Here is a 20,906-nt window from a genome sequence, read left to right as displayed (position 1 = left end):
GTTAGCTTATATGCGAAGAGAGTGTAATTTTTACCTCATGCTGTTATTGTGTTGACTAAGTTATTTTTAATACTCTTGGCAAAGGCCACTAGGAATATACCTAGTTTAAGAAGCTGAATTTATTACTCATTGCAGTGAGGGAAATGCACACCATGGGAAATCCTGGAGGTGTCAGTGAAAGGATATTAAGATATTATTAAAGGACTTGGGTTTTTGTTAGCTGATTGGGGGAGGGCTTAAAAAAGCGGCGGTAATTCTATGAATGTGTATCTTCATAAATCTTATCCACAGAAGGGCAGACTACAGAGAGGCTAAGGCTGTAACTGGCAAAGCAGCAGCAGTCACTCTAACTGGCCAGGACAGCTGTGTATCCATTGTGGCTTGGACAATGTTCATGTTTTGTCTGTGTTCAGATGTGATTAAGGAGTCTTGTTCTTGTCTTCATCCATCATGGTCACACAGGGGCCTTATCTGATGTTGATCTCCTGAGAAATTGTTCCTGTTTATGTTCAATAGAACACCAAGGCCCAGGGATAGTACCAGGACAGCTTTTTCCCAGAATATAAAGTATCTTATCAAAGTGCTGGACTTTGTTCCATCCATCGAGGTTATGACTTTACGGTACACACGCACACTGCCAACACCGGACCTTTGAGTCACAGTGAGGCAGGTTGAGGTGTTCTGGGATGGAGACATTTGTAGGAATTTAAACGACAGATATCCCTTCAAGCTGCAATGCCCCATTTTCTTCCCCAGCTTCAGGCATTACAGAAGCCATTTCCATGAGGTAAAGCGTATTTCAGCCTGTGGGGAATCTCAGAAAGAGCAAACGGGGGGCTGCAAGGTAGAGAACCCATCTTGGACTCTTCCTTCACCTCCTTCCTGCAGTAAAGGTGTCCTGAGCACTTAGTGTGAGTCAGACCAGGGCTAGATGCTGTCTGACACCCACCACCTCATGGAAACGACAGGCAAGTGAACAATCACAGTGAAAAACGGGGTAAAAGAAAACTGTACAACGAGGGCCACCAACAGTCTAAGCAGTGGCTCCCACACTTTCCTGAATATTGGAATCACCTGGATCTTGAAAAAACACGCATGACTGAATCCCACTACGCCAATTTAATTGGTCTGGGATACCAGTGGGAGCGTCGAGATTTGAAAAACTCCCTGGGTGATTTGATGTGCTGCAAAGTTTGGGAACCATTGGTTTAGTCAACCCATCCTTACAGTTCGGGGTGGGGGTTGGGGGTCACATAGCCGTTTAATCATATGAAAGCTGTGATCCCTCCTTCCAGACACTTGTATTAAACCACAAAATCTGAAAGAGAATTTCAGGGGGCTCACGCATCCTAAGCAGAGAACCTGGGAATTCCTTGGAGAGGGAGCATCTCGTGAAAACCCCCAGATACAGGAGTATCCAATCCCAGTCAGGGTGTCACGAGCTCTCCGTGCCCTCCAGAATGGCGCTGGCCCTTCTCTTTCACAGACGCCTCGGCCTCAGCGTCACCAAACCCAGTTGCCGCAGGGCGGTCAGCGGCCACCGGGCGGCCGGTGTGCGCACGTGTGAGAGTGTGCACGCCTGCGTGCACGCGCGGGGCCGCCGGCGAGCGTGCGTTTCCGTTAGGGAGCCCCGGCCGCCTCCGGCTGCGGCTGCAGCAGCGCGCCCGGCGCCCCCTCCCGCCCAGTCCCCTCCCCCGGTGGCTCTCGCTCGCCCTCCTCCCTCCCCCGGCCGCGTCGGCCGCCTCCGGGTGCGCAGGGCAGCGCTCCGCCCGCGAACCCCGCCTGCAGGCGCCCCGGCGCGACTCGAGCGCCGAGCCCCCGGGCGCGCGTGGCGCCGCCTCCCAGACGCTGAGCGACGATGAGCGGAGGCGCGGGGGTCGCGGCGGGCAGGTGAGCGCAGCCGCGGGGCCGGGGGGTGGGCGTCTCGGGACGAGAGCGGGCTGGGCGGGGGTGGGGGTGCGGCTGGCCCCGACATCCGACATCGCCGCGGGGAGAGGGGGCTCTGCCCTCTGCCGCGCCCTCCGCCGCGGGCTCTGCTCTCCCCCTTTTCCGGGCGGGGCAGGGGCTCCACTCCCGCGCCGGCATCCCCGCTCGGGCCGCACAAACAAAGCGCCCTTCCGCGGCGGCGCCTGCCCCGCGCGGGCACGGAGCGTGGGGGAGGCGGCGCGCCCTCCGGCCCCGACTCCGAGCCCCTGCCGCCGCCGGAGGCCTGGACGGCCGCACCTGGGTTGGGCCGGCGGCGCCGGGGTCGCGCGCAGGTGCTCGCGCGGGAGGCGGCGGCGGCGCGCGCCTCGGAGGCCCCGGGCGCCCGGCCTGGAGGCGGGGCCACCGGCTGCGCTGCTGCCCTCCCCCCCCCCCCCCCCCCCCGGTCGCCGCGGCTTCTCTGCGCCGGCTCACGGGCCCCGCGGCGGCGGCGGCGGCGGCGGCGGCGGCAGGTGGGCGGCGGGCTGCTGGGGAGGAGGGCAGGTCTCTCGGCGGCAATCCCTTTGCTCTCCGCGCGCCCTTCCCGCCTTCGCGCTGGCTCCCCGCCCCCGAGGCCGGGCTTCTGCCGTCCTCGTTTGCCCCCAGCTCTCGAGCTTCACCTCTCCGGAAGCCCTTGCGCCCTCTGCACCTGGAGGAGGACTCACCGTCAGCACGTCGGCCGCCCGGCTTTCAGGTTGTTCGAGTTGAGAGCAGGATTATTTCCTCAATCCTCTTTTGCCCATGCGTGGAACACCCCCGCCCCCCTGCGCCCATCATCCCCTCAACCGCCCCCATGGGGCCTCAGCAATGTCTCGAGCACGGAAGGCGCGAGATCAACATTGCTTGATGAATTTCTGTTACTGTAGAGGTACCCAATGCCCCTGTTGGTCATCAGCGTCCCCCAGACCTTTAAAAGTAGCCGCTTTTTACGTGGGAGTGTCTATGAAGAGCTGATTTGGGATGTTGTGGTCAGGTTCTCCAGGACTCACTATCTGCAAAAGCAGGCTTTTAGATGGAGTGTTCGGATCTAGTGGTTCAGCAAATGACACGTGATGGCTTCTTTGTGAAATGTATCCTTTAGGTAATCTCATTGCAGTAAGTACTAGCCAGAAGTCCACCCAAAGCAGAGCAGAAGCGCTTGGCAAAGATTGAGACTCTGCAGAGAACTGCAGAGAATTTACTTATCAGACAGTCGCTGCCACAAAACAGTTTCTACGGGATCAACTAGAGGAAGAAGAGAATGGGGGAGGTTTAAAGTGTTCCTGACTTCAGTTTTTCGTGGATCATTCATTGAACATTAGGCCCAGCTTCTCTCAGGAAGGAAGGAAGGATTTGTTTGTTTGTTTTGTGGTTTTTTTGTTTTTTTTTTTTCTCCTCTATTCTTTAGAACACTTGCAATCAGGAAGACAGTCTAGAAAAGTCTGTTGTGGTAGGTTTTGCTGTTGAACTTCTTGAAGTTAGCAGGAAGTGGCACAAACTGTCCACACTCGGACACAAACTGTGTCCATTTGGGACTTCAAAAACACTTCTTTAGAGGTGGTCAGTTAACAGCAAAACTTTCAGATAATTGTTAAAGAGAAATTTGAATAAAATTTTGGCTAAAAGTAAAGTTTTGTTCCTCAAAAAAAAAAAAGAGGAAGTGAATTGAAGTATAGTGTGTGAAATTAGCACAGTTACTTACACAAACAGAGCTACTTAAACATCTACCAGCCTTCCCAGTATTACTCTGAAACATGGACCCGCCCCAACCGCTTCCCATGAAAACTTGTTAGTCCACCATCTCTGATCTTTCTGGCCTCCTCAGGGAAATTGTTGCTAATGTGTCATTTACACATTTCAGTGTGGCAGCAAAGTCCATTTAATTGTGTCATACAAGTGGGAGTTGCACTTCTCAGTAAACTGTAAAGCATCCTACAGATGTTGCTATTGTTACTTGTAATTTTTAGTAGCTGCACAATATGTCACTCTGATACTTAGCCATTCTCACATTTTTGGCCATTTAAGCTGTTATGACAGATTTTTAAACACTAAGAAAGTCTCTACCTTATATCTAATTACCACATTCTTTCTATCATTTATTTGTCCAATGAATATATATATTTTTTAATAGTGCAAACTATATGCCAAACAATGTGTTAGATGCTGGGGAATGTGAAATCCTTGCCGCCCCCCCCCCCCCCCCCCCCGGCCCCCACAGACATTCATTCACACTCCTCTTGGTCCTTTAGTTCCCAGGGGTTATAAACGGCTTATAAACAAAGCACAGCAAAGCAGTGCAATAAAACCATTAATCTAGGTGTGTATGAGACCTGGGCTCAGGGAGGGGAGTAGAGAAGGGATTCCCCTCTGCTGAGCTGAGTCATGGGAGTCACTCCACCCCATCCGTCCCCAGTCAGGTGAGCTCTCCTTCTTGCCCACCCTGGGCACTTATGATTTCTTTCTCTTCCTTCTTCTTCCTCTTCCTCCTCCTTCCTCTTCCTCCTCCCCTCCTTGTTCCCTCACTGCTAGAAATGTTCCAGTTGCCTCCCTTTTCCCTTAAACCAGCTTAGTTCCAGCCTTTTCCCTCTTGGCTGCACTTCCCTTTGGAGTACATGAGACAGAGATTTCATTGGCAGTTAGTTACAAGGAGAAAGAAGGGAGTAAACCCTGAAACTGTTCCCCCTAATTCCCGCCAACCCACAGCTACCATTTGGGCCATACCCCAATGCAGTCACCTCTTTGCCTCACCCCCCTGCCACCCAGGGTTGTTCTCCATTCACAAACGTGGCCCACAAAGCTAAAGTCCTATATGATACTTTCCCTTTCCCAAGATGCTGAAAACCCTTCCTTTGCGTGTACGTGTATGCAGTCATACAGAAAACACAACATCTTAAGTGCACAGCTTCATGAATTACCACAAAGTGAACACATCTGTGTAACCACCACCCAGGTCAAGAAATAGAACATGGCACCCTAAAAGCCACCTTGTTTTCCTCTTACTTTCCTGTCCCTTCTCCCCAAAGGGACCAGAAATTAGTTTTGCTAGTTTGTAAACTTTATAAAAATAGAATCAAACAGCATATACCCTTTTGTGTCTGGCTTTTTTTGTGCCATTATGTTTGTGAGATTAATTCTCTTGATTGTGTGTAAGCAGTTTTTCATTCTCATGGCTTACAGGATTCCATTACATGACGATAGCATATTATTCATCCATTCTCCACTTGATGAACATGGTAGTTTTCAGGTTTTGCCAATTACAAATAATGATGCAGTGAATCCTTTAGCCCTTTGATGCCCAAAGACCTACCCATTTCACTGTTATTTTTTTCCTACTGGTGTAACTGATAAAAGGAAGGGATAGATGAAGGAGCCAGCCTGGAGAGCCAGACCTGTGGATTTTTTATCTTTGCCGGTACTAAGTGTCTTTCGAAGCATTGAATGCTTTGCTCTCATTCAGGGACCTGAACATAGAAGAAAAAAGCAGTGGGATGGCTTCCATTGCGGGTGAGCTGATTGCAGTTGGTAGTCTTTGGACTGCTTAGAATAAAAGAAGTTGGGTGATGATGGGAAACCAGCTTGGCTTGGGAAGTGTCCCCTGGGGGTGCTGACAGCTGGTGGCTTATGGTGCCCATATCTCTCCTACCGCCCCAACTGTCCCTTGTGGAGCCCCTGACCCTCCCGCAGGGCCTGGTCCCAGAGGGCTTGGTGCTCAAGAAGTCCCTCTGTCCTGACCAGTGTGGAAGGGGCTGTGTAGGTGGCTTCCAGAGCTGGATTCTGAGTGAAGGCAGTTTCCTTGGAGTATGCTTTAAAGTCACCTAGCCTTCTGAGGGGTTTTTGTCATCTGGTGCTACAACTTCTTTTCAGGGTGGTCTGGCTTTTGTGGTCTGGGGAACTGAAATTTTCTTTGGGGAAATGCTTGGGCCTTTTGGGCTCAACACAGGCAGTGTCTGAGCCGGTAGGATGTCAGGGTGCCTCCCAGGGTCAGACATTCCCCGTGAAAGATGCTGATGACAGCAGATTCTGGGACCCTGCGTTGTTGACTTCCTCCTTTGCTCTCAAGCTTCAAGTCTTCCCAAGGTGGACATGCAGAGACTATTCAGTGGACTGAATGATCGCCACTCAGCATCCTGGAGTTGCCATCAGTTTGGTGACAGAGTTCGTTTCTCCACCTCCACCTCCTCTCATTTTCTGTCTTCCCTCCTCCTGACCACACTTGCTTTCCTCCTGTTCCTGGACCTCTATCAGTTCCTTCCTGCCTCGGACAGAAGCTGTGCGACGCACCCCCCCTCCGCCCCCCCCATTCGTCTCTTGTCCATTCTTGCTTGTCCTATGTAGCTCAGTTTAAATGTCACTTCCCCAGGAAGCCGTCCCCAGTTCTTCAATCTTAAACAAGTGCTCTCAAAGCACTTCCTGTCTCGGATACAAGAAGACAGTCTTCCCCATCAGGCTTTGTTCACTTATGCCTGGCACATAATCCACCCATGTCTGTTAAATGGATGAATTAATGGGTAAACCAAGAGGCCTGAGACAAGTTGTAAGATCGTCTCTGCTTATAACTTGCTTTGTGATCTTGGGTGTCTGTTAACTTCATCTCTCCTGGAGTCCATCTCCCCTGCTGTAAAATAATGCATCAGACCGGAAGATCTTGTCGTTTCCTTGCCACTTCAGTTTTTATCTGAGTCTAACAGTGAGAGGATCCTGTTTGAGGAATGGTAGCACTCTTTGAAAATGCGAAAGCTGGCCTTAGCATCGTGGTTTAAGTGGCCTTAGTTGTATGCCTGTGTTCTCAGCATAAAAGCTCCATTCTTCCCAGTTCATCATAGCCTGCTCTGGGCTAAAACTATAGCTTCTGTTTGCTTCTGTTTTGCTCTTCCCACATCATATACATTTACTTATTTCCTGATCTGCTTTCTCTTCCATTAGTGTGCCCCTTGGGGACAAGGTTCATGTGTCACGTGTTACTTTTATATCTCCTCCACTTAGCACAGCACCTGTGAGTTAATTTCATTGGATTAAAAGATATCTGTATTATAGAGAGTATTACTTTCATTAGGATTATTCTCTGGAAAGTATAGTGTCTCATGATTATGCAGATTAACTCTAGTTTGTGACTAACATAAACTATTTTCCACTTTCTTTACCCGGTTTAACTCCTTCTGGCCTATTTCCCAGAGGGTTGATGGGGGCCAAAAGAAGTAAAACGCTAGTTGGTTTAATTCTGGTGAAAAGTTAAAGGAGGATTTGGGGCTTATTATGGATTTAATTATGCCTAATAACCTTACGTTAGTTACTACAAGGTGACCATAGTTGAGAATTACCTTCACAGACAGTAGGAACCTTAGGAAGAGAGACTGGAAGGTAAGTGTTTTGTTCTTACCTGCTTGGCAGAATTTTAGGCTTTTTGTTTTGAAATGTACCGATGAAAGCTTGGGCTCTGTAATCGGATGGACAGGGTTGGTGGATAAGTTGGCCAAGGTCTCTGAGCCTTATTTCCTCATGTGTGAAATGGGGATGATACTAGTTCAGCATCAGGCACTAGAAAGGTTGCTGCAGTGAGCCTGTTGTGCCTGTCAGGTCCTTGGCTTGGGTTCAGGCACACAGTAAATATTTTTAAAATATTAACTATTATATTGCGGTTTTATTTTCGCTTTAAGAATTGTTAAAGACCTTTAACTGGAGAATTATTACTTATTGAGCCAAATTTGAGTGAAATCCTTCGGGCGCCTACTATCCACCTGTCCAGGCTGCAGTTAGGCCGAGTACAGAGGTGGGAGAAAGGCTCCCTCAGGGTGGATTTTACTGCGCCAAAGTGCAGGGTTTTTCTCCTTTCACTAAGGGGAAGGGGCCTGTACCAGGCGGGGCCTGGGAGCTGATAGGCATGAGGCGACCCTGAAATTATACCTACTCATCATGGTTGAATCCGGATAAAAGTGTAATGAACTTTAAGTGATATGAAGTAAATGTCCACACCCCTTCCCTGCTGATCTTCAGCCCCTGAATCACACTGGGAACATTTGGAGTGGGTGCTCTCTCTCCATGGTCATCGTGGTTTTCCTTTTAACAAACCACATGCAAGAAGCAGAAAGGAGGAGAGAATGTGGGAACTAGCATCCATGCAGTGTGTCAAGGAGGAAGAAAGTCTTCCTCTACCCTTCTAGGTTCTTCTGGTGTAAGGATTAAATTGACGAGACACAGAAACAGGAGAACATCACCGGAGAATTAACAGGAAGAAATCACACAAAAGTTTAATAACAGGTACACAAGGGAGATACTGAGGGAAACTTAATAACTCTCCAAAATGGCCAAAGCCCTCACCTTAAATACCACCCTCAGCTAAAGACATGGAGGATGTTGAGGGTGGGGAGAGTCAGTTCTGGGAGGTCACCAGGAAGAGCCCGGTAATCACGGGGAAGGTCGTTATGCAGATTTAAGTCACTGCCTTCTCCACTGATAAGATACAGATTTGGACACCCTTGCAGATGGAGATTTCCCTTACAAATGTAAATGTTTCTTACAAAAGGGTAACTCCTGGTTGGTTTTCAGTGCTTTTTCCCTTCCCTGCTCTTTCTTAGAGAATAACCAGCTTAAGATAATTAATATGCCAAAGAGACATATTTTAGGGTAGCAAATTCTGCTCCCCTGTGAAGTGGTTAGGCCCCCGTGGGTCCCCTGGGGTTGCTGCCTCCAGCCAGCTGTGACTCGTGGAGCTGCTCTGTGGGCGGGCTCCTCCACCTTGGGGCTAAGCCTCTTCCTGCATGACTGTTGGGTGTTTTGGTACAGAGAGCTGACCCTCTACCCTGCAGCCTCACTACATGGAGAAAGTAAAGGTTTTCCATAAAGGTGTTCAGGTTTTTAGGAGAAGTTCTGATATCTAGGCACATGTATACACATGGAAATAAAGATAAACAGCTGTAGAAAGGGGAATATGGAAGACAGTTAAGAGAAAAATGCGATTTGTCACTGGGGACATAGAGTGGGTTTTAAGCAGACATGTTTTGTGCAATAAGAATGGCTAGCTCTCAGTACATGTTCTCATAATTATTATGTAAATTAAAAGGCACAGTGACTGCCTTATAAGAGGTAGGAGTCTGGAGAAAAAAGATGCAATGGTTGGCTTGTTCTTTTGTGCATTTCATTGGGAACCATATTTTAGCCTTTCTTAGTGTCTTTAAGCGTTTCCTAGTTTCAGGTTTACCACCACTCTCTGACCTTTTGAGCTGGAGTTTAGGATTAAAAAAATAAGAGGACTTAGGCCTGAAAATGAAAATACATGTTTTTCTTAGAATCATGGAGCTTGGGAAATACCAAATACTTGGGAACGTTTACCAGAAAAAATCCTGAGTCAAGGAGGTTTTCAAAATCTGGAGGCTCCTGACTAACTTGACTAAAGAAGAGAAAGGAAAGGGCAAGCAGTTGTGCAGCTGCTTTTACTGTTTTCTTCCTCAGTTTACTTTCACTACCAGCATTGGGGTTTGGGGTGAAGTGGTGGCGAGTGAAGGGAGACATGGTACCAGGCAACTGTTGGGCTTGAAGTCATAACGGCCTAGGGTCAAGTGCTCCTTTTCTGTCTGTTAGCTGTGTGACCTCAAGGAAGTTAATAAACCTCTCTGAGCCTCAGTCTCTGCATTTGTCAAATGGCCTTCATAAGCTTATTGGGATGGTTCAATGAGAAAATGCAGAAAGATTTTAAATACCCATAAGTGCAAATAACACCATTGTTGTTTCCTTCCTGCTTTTTCATTTATTCATCAAAGATTCTGATTCAGTGGGCCCAGAAACAATGGTTTTTAGAAGGCACCCTGTAGAGTTCTCATGTCCTCAGTCCACACGTTGAGAAATGCTGTTCTTAAGGGATGAGGAGCAGTTTGGGCATCAAGGGAGAGGGCAGGGCTGTCACTTATATGCACACACAACTCCAGGGGATGCCCCCACATTGTAGCACATGTTCACGGAGCACATATAGTTGGGGTGCATGGCCTTAGGCCACAGGCAGTGAGTCTTTTTTGGGGGAGGGCGCAGAGAGTGGTGAGTGTGTGTGAGTGTGTGTGCGTGTGCCTTATGCAGGGTATGCGTGGGACACTGGAGAGCTTTTCCTCTGGGGGAGCACGCAGGGTGGGAGACGAGGAAGCAGGGTGGGGGTTCTTGTGTGCCGTGCCGGGGAGCTCAGGCTTTGTCCAGGACGTACTGAGAAGCCACAGAACGGTCTAGGCAAAGACATGATTAGGTCATGCTGATGATCCCATGAGGGACGAACCAAGTGTGTAAGACAGTAATTATGGGAGAATATAATCAACCAGCCGGGTGAGAGCAGTGAGGGAGGGAGCTTGAGCAGAGGCAGAAACAGTGTGCGCTGAGGAGGGGCCAGATGTGAGAGATGTGTTGCAGGAGGCTTGGGAGCACCTGGGCTTGTGCTGCTTGCTGAGCAGCAGGGAGCAGGGGCCAGTGAGGACTTGGAGGTTCCGTTAGGTGCCCTGGTTCTCTGTGAAGGCAGGTCCGGAGGAGCAGGTTTTCTTGGAGAGGGGAAGGCAGTGATGAATTAAGTGCTGTCCGTATTTAATTTAAAGTGCTGAAGTGACCCTCGGGCCCTAGGCACCTGGAACTCAGGGAAGAGGCCTGGAACGGGGCATAGATGGAGGCTCTGAAGCCTTGGCACGAGGCAGTGTGAGGAGGGTGCACTGATGTGGTCCTGGGACACAGCCCTCCAATCCCCAGGAGGCTGAGAGGCACCGAGGCCGGGGAGGGGGAGGTGGGAGAGACTGGAAGCCACAGGGGGAGCCTGCCAGCTGCTTCATCTGAAGAGAGAGCGGTCACTAAGGATGGAGAGGGCCCACCGGCTCTGTCAGGCAGGAGTCCTCGGTGGCTCTAGCACAGGTGGTTTCGGTCATGTGGGAGAGCAGAAGGCAGGTGGCTGTGAGTCTGGGAGAGGGTGGGGAGACTGGGAAGCAGGGAGCGTGAGTTCTCCTCTGAGACCTGCACGAGCACGGCAGAGGGAGTCCAGGCGGTGGTGAGGTGGGAACGTCACGTCAGGCAAAGGAAGGACCGGTTAATTGAATGGGAGCTGTCTGAGCCCTTAACTCTCAGGCGCGCTGTGTCCGAGGGAGGAGGAGGAGAAGCAGGTGAGAAGCCGTGGGAGCGGGAGGGCGGCTCCAGGAGTAGCTCTCGGTGGGAACCAGGAGGAGGGGCTGGAGGCAGGCGGTTGGCCGAGGAGGATGTATCGCAGGAGACGCGGCAGAGCAAGGGGCGTGGCGGGTACGGGGATGCCGTGCAGAGACGCCGTGCAGAGACGCCGTGCAGAGACGCCGTGCAGAGACGCCGTGCAGAGACGCCGTGCAGAGACGCCGTGCAGAGACCCTGTGCAGCGGTGCCGGCAGTGCCTGGGGGTTGAGCTGTTGAGCGGACAAATGGGGTTTCATGTGCAGGATCCCTTAAGTGCCATCCATCCGCCTGATTTGGAGTCAGGCGCTAGTGGGTGGGGAGTGAAACGACAGGAAGAGCCTTGAGGAGGGAGAGTTCACCTGCAACATTTCTAGAGAAACATAGTATGATCATTTTGAAGACTTTCATAATTATTTTGTATAAAATTAATATCCATTTTGTAAAACTTTTTCTTTTCTTGTTCTAGTGAGGATCACAATGCCTCTTCTGAAGAAAAAGGTATGGAACTCTAAGTCAGTGTTGAGTTATCGAAAAACTTAACCTATACTGTGTGGAAATTTGGGTTGTTGTTTTTTTTTTTAGCTCTTTATTGGAATATAATTGCTTTACACTATTGTACCAGCTTTTGAGGTACACCAAAGTGAATCAGCTGTATTTACACATATATCCCCATATCCCCTCCCTCCCACGGCTCCCTCCCACCCTCCCTGTCCTGGCCCTCTAAGGCATCACCCATCATCCAGTTGATCTCCCTTTGTTATACAGCAACTTCCCACTAGCTATCTACTTTACAGTTGGTAGTGTATATATGTCTATACTACTCTCTCACTTCGTCCCAGCTTCCCCTTCACCCCCCCGGCCCCCCCCAACCCCGTGTCCTCCAGTCCATTCTCTGCATCTGCATCCTTATTCTTGCCCTGTCACTGGGTTCATCAGTACCTTTTTTTTTTTTTTTTTTTTTAGATTCTGTATATATGAGTTAGCATGCAGTATTTGTTTTTCTCTTTCTGGCTTACTTCACTCTGTATGACAGACTCTAGGTCTATCCACCTCATTACATATAGCTCCATTTCATTCCTTTTTATGGCTGAGTAATATTCCATTGTATATATGTGCCACATCTTCTTTATCCATTCATCTGTTGATGGGCATTTAGGTTGCTTCCATGTCCTGGCTATTGTAAATAGTGCTGCAATGAACATTAGGGTACATGTTTCTTTTTTGGATTATGGTTTTCTCTGGGTATATGCCCAGCGGTGGGATTACTGGATCATATGGTAGTTCTATTTTTAGTTTTTTAAGGAACCTCCAAAGTGTTTTCCACAGTGGCTGTACCAATTTACGTTCCCACCAACAGTGCAGGAGAGTTCCCTTTTCTCCACAGCCTCTCCAACATTTAGGAAATTTGTATTTTTAAGAAAATGATTTATTAGTTTTATTTATTGGCTGCCGTTGCCTTGTTACACTCATGCATTCACCAACTTATAGAAATGTGTTGAAGTAATCAATAGGTTAGGATGATGGGATAATGACAATTTTTCAGAATTTTCTTTAAAATTATTTTTCAACAGATTGTCCAAAAAAATGAAATGTAAAGAATTTGGGTCTTTGTAGTTTTTATAACTTAAGGATAGAAAATAAATGCTCTTACATCTCTCTCCTTTTAAAGTCTGGTTCTAATGTTCTTTTTTTTTTTTTTTAATTTTTTTTTATTTTTTATTTTTTTGGGGGTACACCAGGTTCAATCATCTGTTTTTATACACATATCCCCGTATTCCCTCCCTTCCTTGACTCCCCCCCCTCGAGTCCCCCCCACCCTCCCTGCCCCTGTCCTCTAAGGCATCTTCCATCCTCGAGTCGGACTCCCTTTGTTATACAACAACTTCCCACTGACTATTTTACAGTTGGTAGTATATATATGTCTGTGCTACTCTCTCGCTTCGTCTCAGTTTCCCCTTCACCCCCCGCCCCCCCCCATACCTCGAGTTCTCCAGTCCATTCTCTGTATCTGCATCCTTGTTCTTGTCACTGAGTTCATCAGTACCATTTTTAGATTCCGTATATGTGAGTTAGCATACAATATTTGTCCTTCTCTTTCTGACTTACTTCACTATGTATGACAGATTGTAGTTCTATCCACCTCATTACGTATAGCTCCATCTCATCCCTTTTTATAGCTGAGTAATATTCCATTGTATATATATGCCACATCTTCTGTATCCATTCATTTGTTGATGGGCATTTAGGTTGCTTCCATGTCCTGGCTATTGTAAATAGTGCTGCAATAAACATGATGGTACAAGTTTCTTTTGGGATTATGGTTTTCTTTGGGTATATGCCCAGGAGTGGGATGACTGGATCATATGGTAGTTCTATTTGTAGTTTTTTAAGGAACCTCCAAATTGTTTTCCATAGTGGCTGTACCAACTTACAGTCCCACCAACAGTGCAGGAGAGTTCCCTTTTCTCCACACCCTCTCCAGCATTTGTGGTTTCCAGATTTTGTGATGATGGCCATTCTGATTGGTGTGAGGTGATACCTCATTGTGGCTTTGACTTGCATTTCTCTGATGATGAGTGATGTTGAGCATCTTTTCATGTGTTTGTTGGCCATCTGTATGTCTTCTTTGGAGAAATGTCTGTTTAGGTCTTCTGCCCATTTGTGGATTGGGTTATTCTAATGTTCTTTTTAACCTTATTTTAAATTCAGTAAAGTAAGATGAGAGAAGCACTGTCAACTGAATTCTATAAATGTTCTATACACAAGGACTAGATATTTTCTTTAATATTTGAGTATTGTCATCAATTTTATATACTTAATGAAAATAACAGCACATAATTCTGTTCCTGAAACTGGGTCAAATAAACACTCTTTTGTTAAAGGAAGATCTTTGTCTAGGTCTGGGTGTTGCTGAGGGTCGAGTTTTCTTTTCGGCCTGTGCTGCCTGTTATTAAAAGCTGTGAACCGTGTGTGGTGATGTGTTTCTTGCTTTGGCTCCTTCTCTTTATCCTGTGCTGCATGGTTCTGAGTCCTTCTGGAGGGTGGTTCCATGGCCACTTTGGGTCTTGAGGAGGGAGAGAGTGACCTGTGTCACTTGACTGCAGAGCGGCTGAGAAACGCCGCAGCTCATTGCTGGGCCATTGTCTTACTTTTGCAAGTAACCCTCCCTCATTTTTCCAGCAGAGAATAATAACCTGCCTAATGAAAGTATTCTGATTAAAATCTAATAATGGTTTCTGTAACATTTGGCTGGAATGTGTAGTGTATGGGGCTGTCATGAATCTGTCAAGTGTGGGGTTGGATCTGGTGGGCTTTTCTGCTTCCTGGCGCTGACCTGAACCTCACCCATCCCTCCTTTTGCCTTTGCCTGTTTCTGTCTGCCTGAGGTGCCTCTCCCATCCTGCACATTTAACCAAGGCTTGTTTGAGCACCACCAAATTCAAGGACTCACCGTCATTGAGTGGTCTCAGTTTCTCTCTCGAATCAGCAAAATACCGACCTTCCTTTGTCTCCTATTGTCCTGATCTCTTCATTTGTCTAATGCGTGGCCACTCCTTGTCCTCACACAAGCTGGTTTCTGGGATGTGGATTTTCTCCTAATTTCTGCAGAATTCCCATCACACAGTGGACACTAAGTCAATGTTCATTAACTTAAAGGGGCAGTAGTCTCTGCCCTCGCCCAGGGGAATTAATCAACCAGTAATTAAGCCCCTGTTGTTCACCAGCCAGGCGTGGGTGAAAATTCCAGACAAACAAAATGGAAGAGTGCTAGTTCCTGTTCTGTGAGCAGTCTAATTGAGTCTGGCACATAAATACGGACAAGGGGCGTGGTTACTAAGGAGCAATCCTTCCCTACACAGAGATGATCTTGCTCTATTTAACATTGTTGGTAACTTCTGCAACAGTTAGCCCTTCTACTTTACTGTGTCTCCATTCCCATGGACCCACACTGGCCTAGGCTCTCATCACTTCATATCTGGATTTCTGCAGTGGCCTCAGTGTCAGGCTCTCTGCAGTCTAATGTATCCTGAGCGTCAGTATCCCCCAGTGCCCACCAACCTCTTGGGGAACACCAAGGTCCGTTCCAGCTTGAAGCTCTCACATAAATTGCACATCTCCATGTCATTCTCCTGTATTCGAGGCCCTCCCTGGTCGGGTCTCATCTCATCTGGCCAACTTCAGATCCTTACCTCCAACCTATTTGTGTCATTTCACTAAATCATTGACAGTTGTTTGCCTAAATTGACTGTTAACTGGGGAAGGACACTGATTCTTTGATACAGTAACATTATTGTCTGCCCTTCAGTTACAGAATCTAAAACCAGGTGCTTTTTTTCCCTTTCTGGTGTCAAGTTACTTAGTTGCCAGGGATGTTTTTAGGGAGCTGCTGAGTTAATCAAACAAAGAAACAATGCCACTCCTTTGGCACAAAATTGAGAGATTGCCAGGGATCCAACCAAATGTAATTATAAAGTTTGTTGGCTTTCTGTTGGCCCTCTATTGGGAAAGGCTTATGGTTTCTTGGTCTAAACCTTTTTTCCTTTGAGAATATGGCATTGTTTACCATTGGTAACTGGGCATTAATTTGACATGCAAGGCTGCTTTGGCTCTAAAGAGGTGATTCAGTTTATAGAAGCGGGTGCTTCTGTTATTTTTGGTTTAGCAGCTTTTACAAAAATGAACATAATCTTCTATTTTATCCTTGTATTTATGCTATTAAATTTTCTTTCTCAAAATTTAGGTTGCCCTAGCCCCAACCTAGATACTTCAAAGGACTCTAAATCAGGTAAGGAATATCATTAATATTGGTAAATGCCCAAATGAAATTTTTACAAAATAACTAATTCATAGCAAGATAAATTACAATTTATTGTTCTGTTTTACTTCAAACAATCTGAGTGAAAGGTATGGACTTTCATCTTTCTACTTGAAAGAGTTGAATAAATTTTAAACTTTCATGACTGTATAGCCTAGTGAAATCAGTGACTTTAAAGTTTGGTGATAAAGCTATACTTAGTGAAACTGAGAATTTTTCTGATGGGGCAGTCAGGCCATTTTCTAGATTGGCTCTACTAACCTAAGGCAGGGTCCTGTGTGAGCCCAGCCCGGTGGTGGATACTTGGCTAGGGTAGTCCTGGGAGGGTTCCCTGAGGAGGTGACGGTTGACTTGAACTCTGAAGGATGAATTGAGGTAACAGGGCAAAGGCGGGGTAAAGAGTTGTCTTAGTTCAAAAGACTTGCAGGCCCCATTGTGGGAAAGGTGCACAGTGCTTGTTTGCAGAGACTGAAGAAGGTCAGAAGACTGGAATCAGAGAGAGAGGGGAAGGGTGGCAGGGGCACGGTGTGTCTGCAGAGACAGGTGGGGGGTAGTTTACATAGGTCCTTTGGATTAAAAAATCTGTTCTCCAGAGAAGATGTACAAATGGCCAATAAGCACATAAAAGATGCTCAGTGTCATTTCAGGAAAATACAAATCAAAACCACAGAAAGACGCCACTTCACACACACTAGGATGGCTATAATGAAAAAGATAATAGCAAGTGTTGTCAAGGACCTGGAGAAAATAGAACCCTCATGCACAGCTGATAGGAATGTAAATTGTCACAGCCACCTGGGAAAACAGGTAGTCCTCAAATAGTTAAACAAATTACCAAGCAATTTCTCTCCTCGGTATATACCCAAGAGAAAGTTGTGCGTGAATGTTCACAGCAGCATTATTCATGACAGTCAAAAGTTGGAAACAGCCTAAAAGTCCATCAAGTTTTAAATGCATAAATAAAATGTAGTGTACCTGTTTGTATTAGCTTGCAAGGACTGCTGTAACAAAGTGCCACAGACCGGGGGCCTTAACCAGCAGAAGTGTATTGTCTCACAGTTCTGGGGGCTGGAAGTTTGAGCTCAAGGTGTGGGCAGGGTGGGTTCCTTCTGAGGACTAGGAGGAAAGATCTGCTCCAGGTCTCCTTCCTTGGTTGGTAGGTAGCCATCATCGCGACCACATGATGTTCTCCCTGTGATGTGTCTCTGTGTCTGAATTTCCCTTTTTGGTAAGGACACCAGTCATCCTGGATTAGGGCCCACCCTAATGACCTAATTTTACTTGAGGTAAATACCTCTATAAAGACTCAATGTCCAAATAAGTTCATGTTCTAAGATACTGTGGGTTAGGACTTCAAACGTGAATTTTGGGGGGGACACAATTCAATACACAGCACCATACGATGGAATATTATTCAGCCGTAAAACAGAATGAAGAGCTGATACATGCTACAACATGGCTGAACCTTGGAAACATGCTCAGTGAGAAAAGCCAGATACAAAAGCCCATGTATTATGTAATTACATTTATATGAAATGTCCAGAACAGGCAAATCTATTAAGGCAGAAAATAGATTATGGGTTGTCTAGATCTGGGAGGAATGGGAAGGTTGGGAGAGTTGGTTAAAAGGCACAGGGCTTTTTTTGGATGATGAAAATATAAAATCGATTGTCACGGTTGGATGTACAACTCTGAATATACAAAAAGCCATTGAGTTGTACACTTTGACTGAATTGTATAGTATGTGAATTAGATCTCAATAAAGCTGTTAGAGAAAAAACAAATTATATTGGAAGAAAAACATCTAAAGCTTGTTGTCCAGAAAAAAATCCACGTGGTAGCAGGCTTGGACTGGCCTGTCACTGGAGTTTAGGAGTGAGGGTGACCTATTAGTAAAAATAGCTACCACTTATTAAGTGCCTGCTGTGTGTGAGGCCCTGGGCTGGTCACTCTTCACAGACATCTTATTTAGTTCTCAAATTTGTGCTGTGAGGCAGAACAATGGTCCTGGGGGCTTGAGCAGGCTCACAGGGCAGGGAGGCAGAAACAGAATCAGGAGTCCTAGGTCCAGAACCAGAGGGAAAGTAAACTGAAAGGATGGCCCCAGCCTCCATCTCCCAGGGACCTGGGACAGAAGGTGGGCCTCACCCATGGCTGGTCCAGGCAGAATTACAGCCGTACAGAAGTCCCAGACTGTCAGGGGGAACCGACAGAATAAAGAGAGGCTGTGGTGGGGCTGCTTGGTTCTTTAAAGCAGGGCAAAGCATTCGCTCATTCACACACTCCCTCATTCATCGAGCCTCTGCAGGGATGGGTGCTGGGGAGTCGAGGTGATGAGGCATGGCCTGTGTCCTCCAGGGCTCACAGACCAACAGCTAAGCAAGCAGCTGCTGCTTGGCGATGGGGTGAATGCCACAGGATGGATCAGGAAAGAGGCACGGCTCACCTAACTCGGTGGGCTGGAGGGAGACGGTCCGCAGAAGTGACGTTGGGCTAGTTTTTAATGGATACCTAGGAGCTCTGGAGGTGGGGTCTGGGGAAGGGATTTCCAGGAAATGGGATGGCATCTGTAAGGGCTTGGAGGAAGGAGTGGTAGTCATCCCGGGGTACAGCTTGGAGAACGAGGAAGTGATTAAAATGGGTTGATTCTAGTCCAGTGGTTCTCAACCCTGGCTGCACACTGCAGTCATCTGAGCATCTTTAAAAAAAAATGCTGCTGTTCAGGGCCCACCCCAGACTGGTTTATCAGAACCTGTACGGAAGGGCAGAGTCCCTGGCATGGGTGTGTTTAGAAAGCTCCCTAGGTGGTATCAGTGTGCAGCCAGGGTTGAGAACCGCTGCTCTGTGCTTCCAGCCCTGGGGGACCAAGGCCATTTCTAATCACTGTGATTTCCCAGCACCTACGTCAGTGCCTAGCGGCCCTCCACTCAGGCATGCTCTCCTGCAGGAGCCTGCCTCCTACGCCCCCTCTCCCCCCACATCCAGTCAGTCACTGACTCCTGGGTGTTGAACTGTGAAGTAACGAGATGCATGTTTGCAAGTGTAACAACATGGTTCAGAGTGCAAGTTCAGGCCATACTGCCCAAGTTGAAATCTTAGCTCTAGACTTCCTGGGCAGGGCATGCGGGGGTAGTGGGGTGACGGTAGGGTGGTGGTAGTCTTGCATAAGTAAATTAACTGACCTCGGCTTACCTCATTGGGAAGTGAGGGTTAATGTGTAAATAAATCTAAAGCCCTTACATAAATATATGTAAATATATATATGCAAAATGAGTAAATACATGTAAATTAGTGAATACATATAAATGAGTAAGTGGATGTACAGTGCCTGGCATGTAGTGAACATTCAAAGAAGCTGCTCGTAGCTGCTATATTATTTTATTTTTTAAAATAAATTTATTTATTTATTGGCTGCATTGGGTCTTCGTTGCTGCAGGTGGGCTTTCTCTAGTTGTGGAGGCTACTCTTCATTGCGGTGCACAGGCTTCTCACTGTGGTGGCTTCTCTTGTGGAGAACGGGCTCTAAGCAGGCAGGCTTCAGTAGTTGCAGCATGAGGGCTCAGTAGTTGTGGCTTGTGGGCTCTAGAGTGCAGGCTCAGTAGTTGTGGCTCACGGGCTTAATTGCTCCACGGCATGTGGGATCTTCCCAGCCCAGGGCTCGAACCCATGTCCCCTGAATTGGCAGGCGGATTTGTAACCACTGAGCCACCGGGGAAGTCCTTAGCTGCTATATTATTGTTCTCATCTTTCTTCTCAAATCTTTTCACTTCTCTGTGTAACTATTGCCGTCCTTGGTTTTGGTTGTCAGTAGTTGTGTGTAGGGAGGGAAGATTTGAGAATAATATTAATAGCTTCCCGTGTATTTACTCAGGGGATCCTGAGCCTGAGTGGAGGGTGAAACAGGAGGAGCCATTGAGGGGTGGGAGTGGCGGGGGTGAACTTGGCAGAGCCGATTGTGCCTGGGCACTTGTCTGGTCTGCCAGGGAAGGTCAAGGGCGCCCCTGGAGGTAGAGGTCGGAATCCGATTTGGGAGTAGGTAGAAAGAAGGCTGTTGTGGGGAGTGCGGTGGTGTGTTGGTCGTTGGGTGGGGTGTGGAGAGGAGCAGAAGGCAAATGGAGGACACACAGGGGTGGACGGAGAACCCAGACAGACGGGAGAGCTGTGCGGGCAGGAGGGAGTGGTAGGTGTCTTCACCCTTGGGAACCGTGGGTCTACCCATGGGAGACAAGGGTCTAGAGCTTCCTGGGCCTTTGGGGATGTTGGGGAAAGAATTCCAAACTAGTTGTGGGAACAGAAGCCTGATTGCAGTGGATGGAGGTGCTGAGTTTTGGGGGTGAGGAAGGGGAGGGAGCATTCTTGGGGCCCACTCTTTCCAGAAGTAGTTGAACAGTGTAGACTGTCCTGTGCTTCAGGGAAATGGCATTTACACTACAGAATTCTGCACTGCTGTATCATCGAACTTGTGCATGGAACCTTCTAGATGCACAAGTGCAGGGGCAAGGCAGGAGCAGCAGGAGCAGGTCAGGCTGGGTGGGACTTGGGTGACACCCAAATAAAGCAACTATTGCAGCCAAAGTGTGATTTGAGCTCATATTTAAGCAATTAAAGTATATTTTATTCACCTCCAAAGAAGGATAAGGCCTCTCATATGTAAACCAGGCTAGTTTTGGACTCAGTGAGAATGGATTAAAAGAAGAAATTACTTGAGTTTGGATCTGTTTTATTATATGTATTATTAAAAAAAAAAAAGTTCCTACTTTTTATTCATGGCGTGCTTCTCCTGGCACATGGTTTTCTTTTTTAAGGTGAGGATAGCAGTTCTGAGAGCAGTTCCGAAAGTGAATCTGGTGAGTTATGTGTGTGTGTGTGTTTCTTTAACTACAGAATTCTAGTTAAAGACACCTTTAATTTTATTTTAAAGTAATGCCTAGATCACTTACATTGCTTGAGGACATAGTAATTACTAGTGTCTTTTTTGTGAAGTACCAAAAAA

The 20,906-nt window shown here is 47.4% G+C and overlaps 1 protein-coding gene across 2 annotated transcripts in view; it reads left to right on the top strand.

The window, feature by feature from the left end:
- The first annotated feature begins 1,623 nt into the window (after positions 1-1,623).
- The window catches only part of LOC130855927 (caspase recruitment domain-containing protein 8-like), a 38,108-nt gene continuing 18,825 nt past the window's right edge, over positions 1,624-20,906 (top strand). The window contains exons 1-4 of one of the 2 annotated variants that reach the window (XR_009054394.1): positions 1,624-1,890; positions 11,564-11,595; positions 15,839-15,883; positions 20,719-20,760. Coding sequence is in view for 1 of the 2 variants with exons in the window: in XM_057740020.1 (XP_057596003.1) it covers positions 1,859-1,890; positions 11,564-11,595; positions 15,839-15,883; positions 20,719-20,760 (151 nt within the window). In the remaining variant the exon portion in view is untranslated. The remainder of the gene's footprint in view (positions 1,891-11,563; positions 11,596-15,838; positions 15,884-20,718; positions 20,761-20,906) is intronic. The other variant, XM_057740020.1, reaches the window with a different exon arrangement.

The sequence above is a fragment of the Hippopotamus amphibius genome, chromosome 6, assembly GCF_030028045.1.
Source record: "Hippopotamus amphibius kiboko isolate mHipAmp2 chromosome 6, mHipAmp2.hap2, whole genome shotgun sequence".
NCBI lineage: Eukaryota > Metazoa > Chordata > Mammalia > Artiodactyla > Hippopotamidae > Hippopotamus > Hippopotamus amphibius.
Note: the sequence above shows the minus strand (reverse complement) of the source record. Positions and strands in the feature narration are given on the sequence as shown.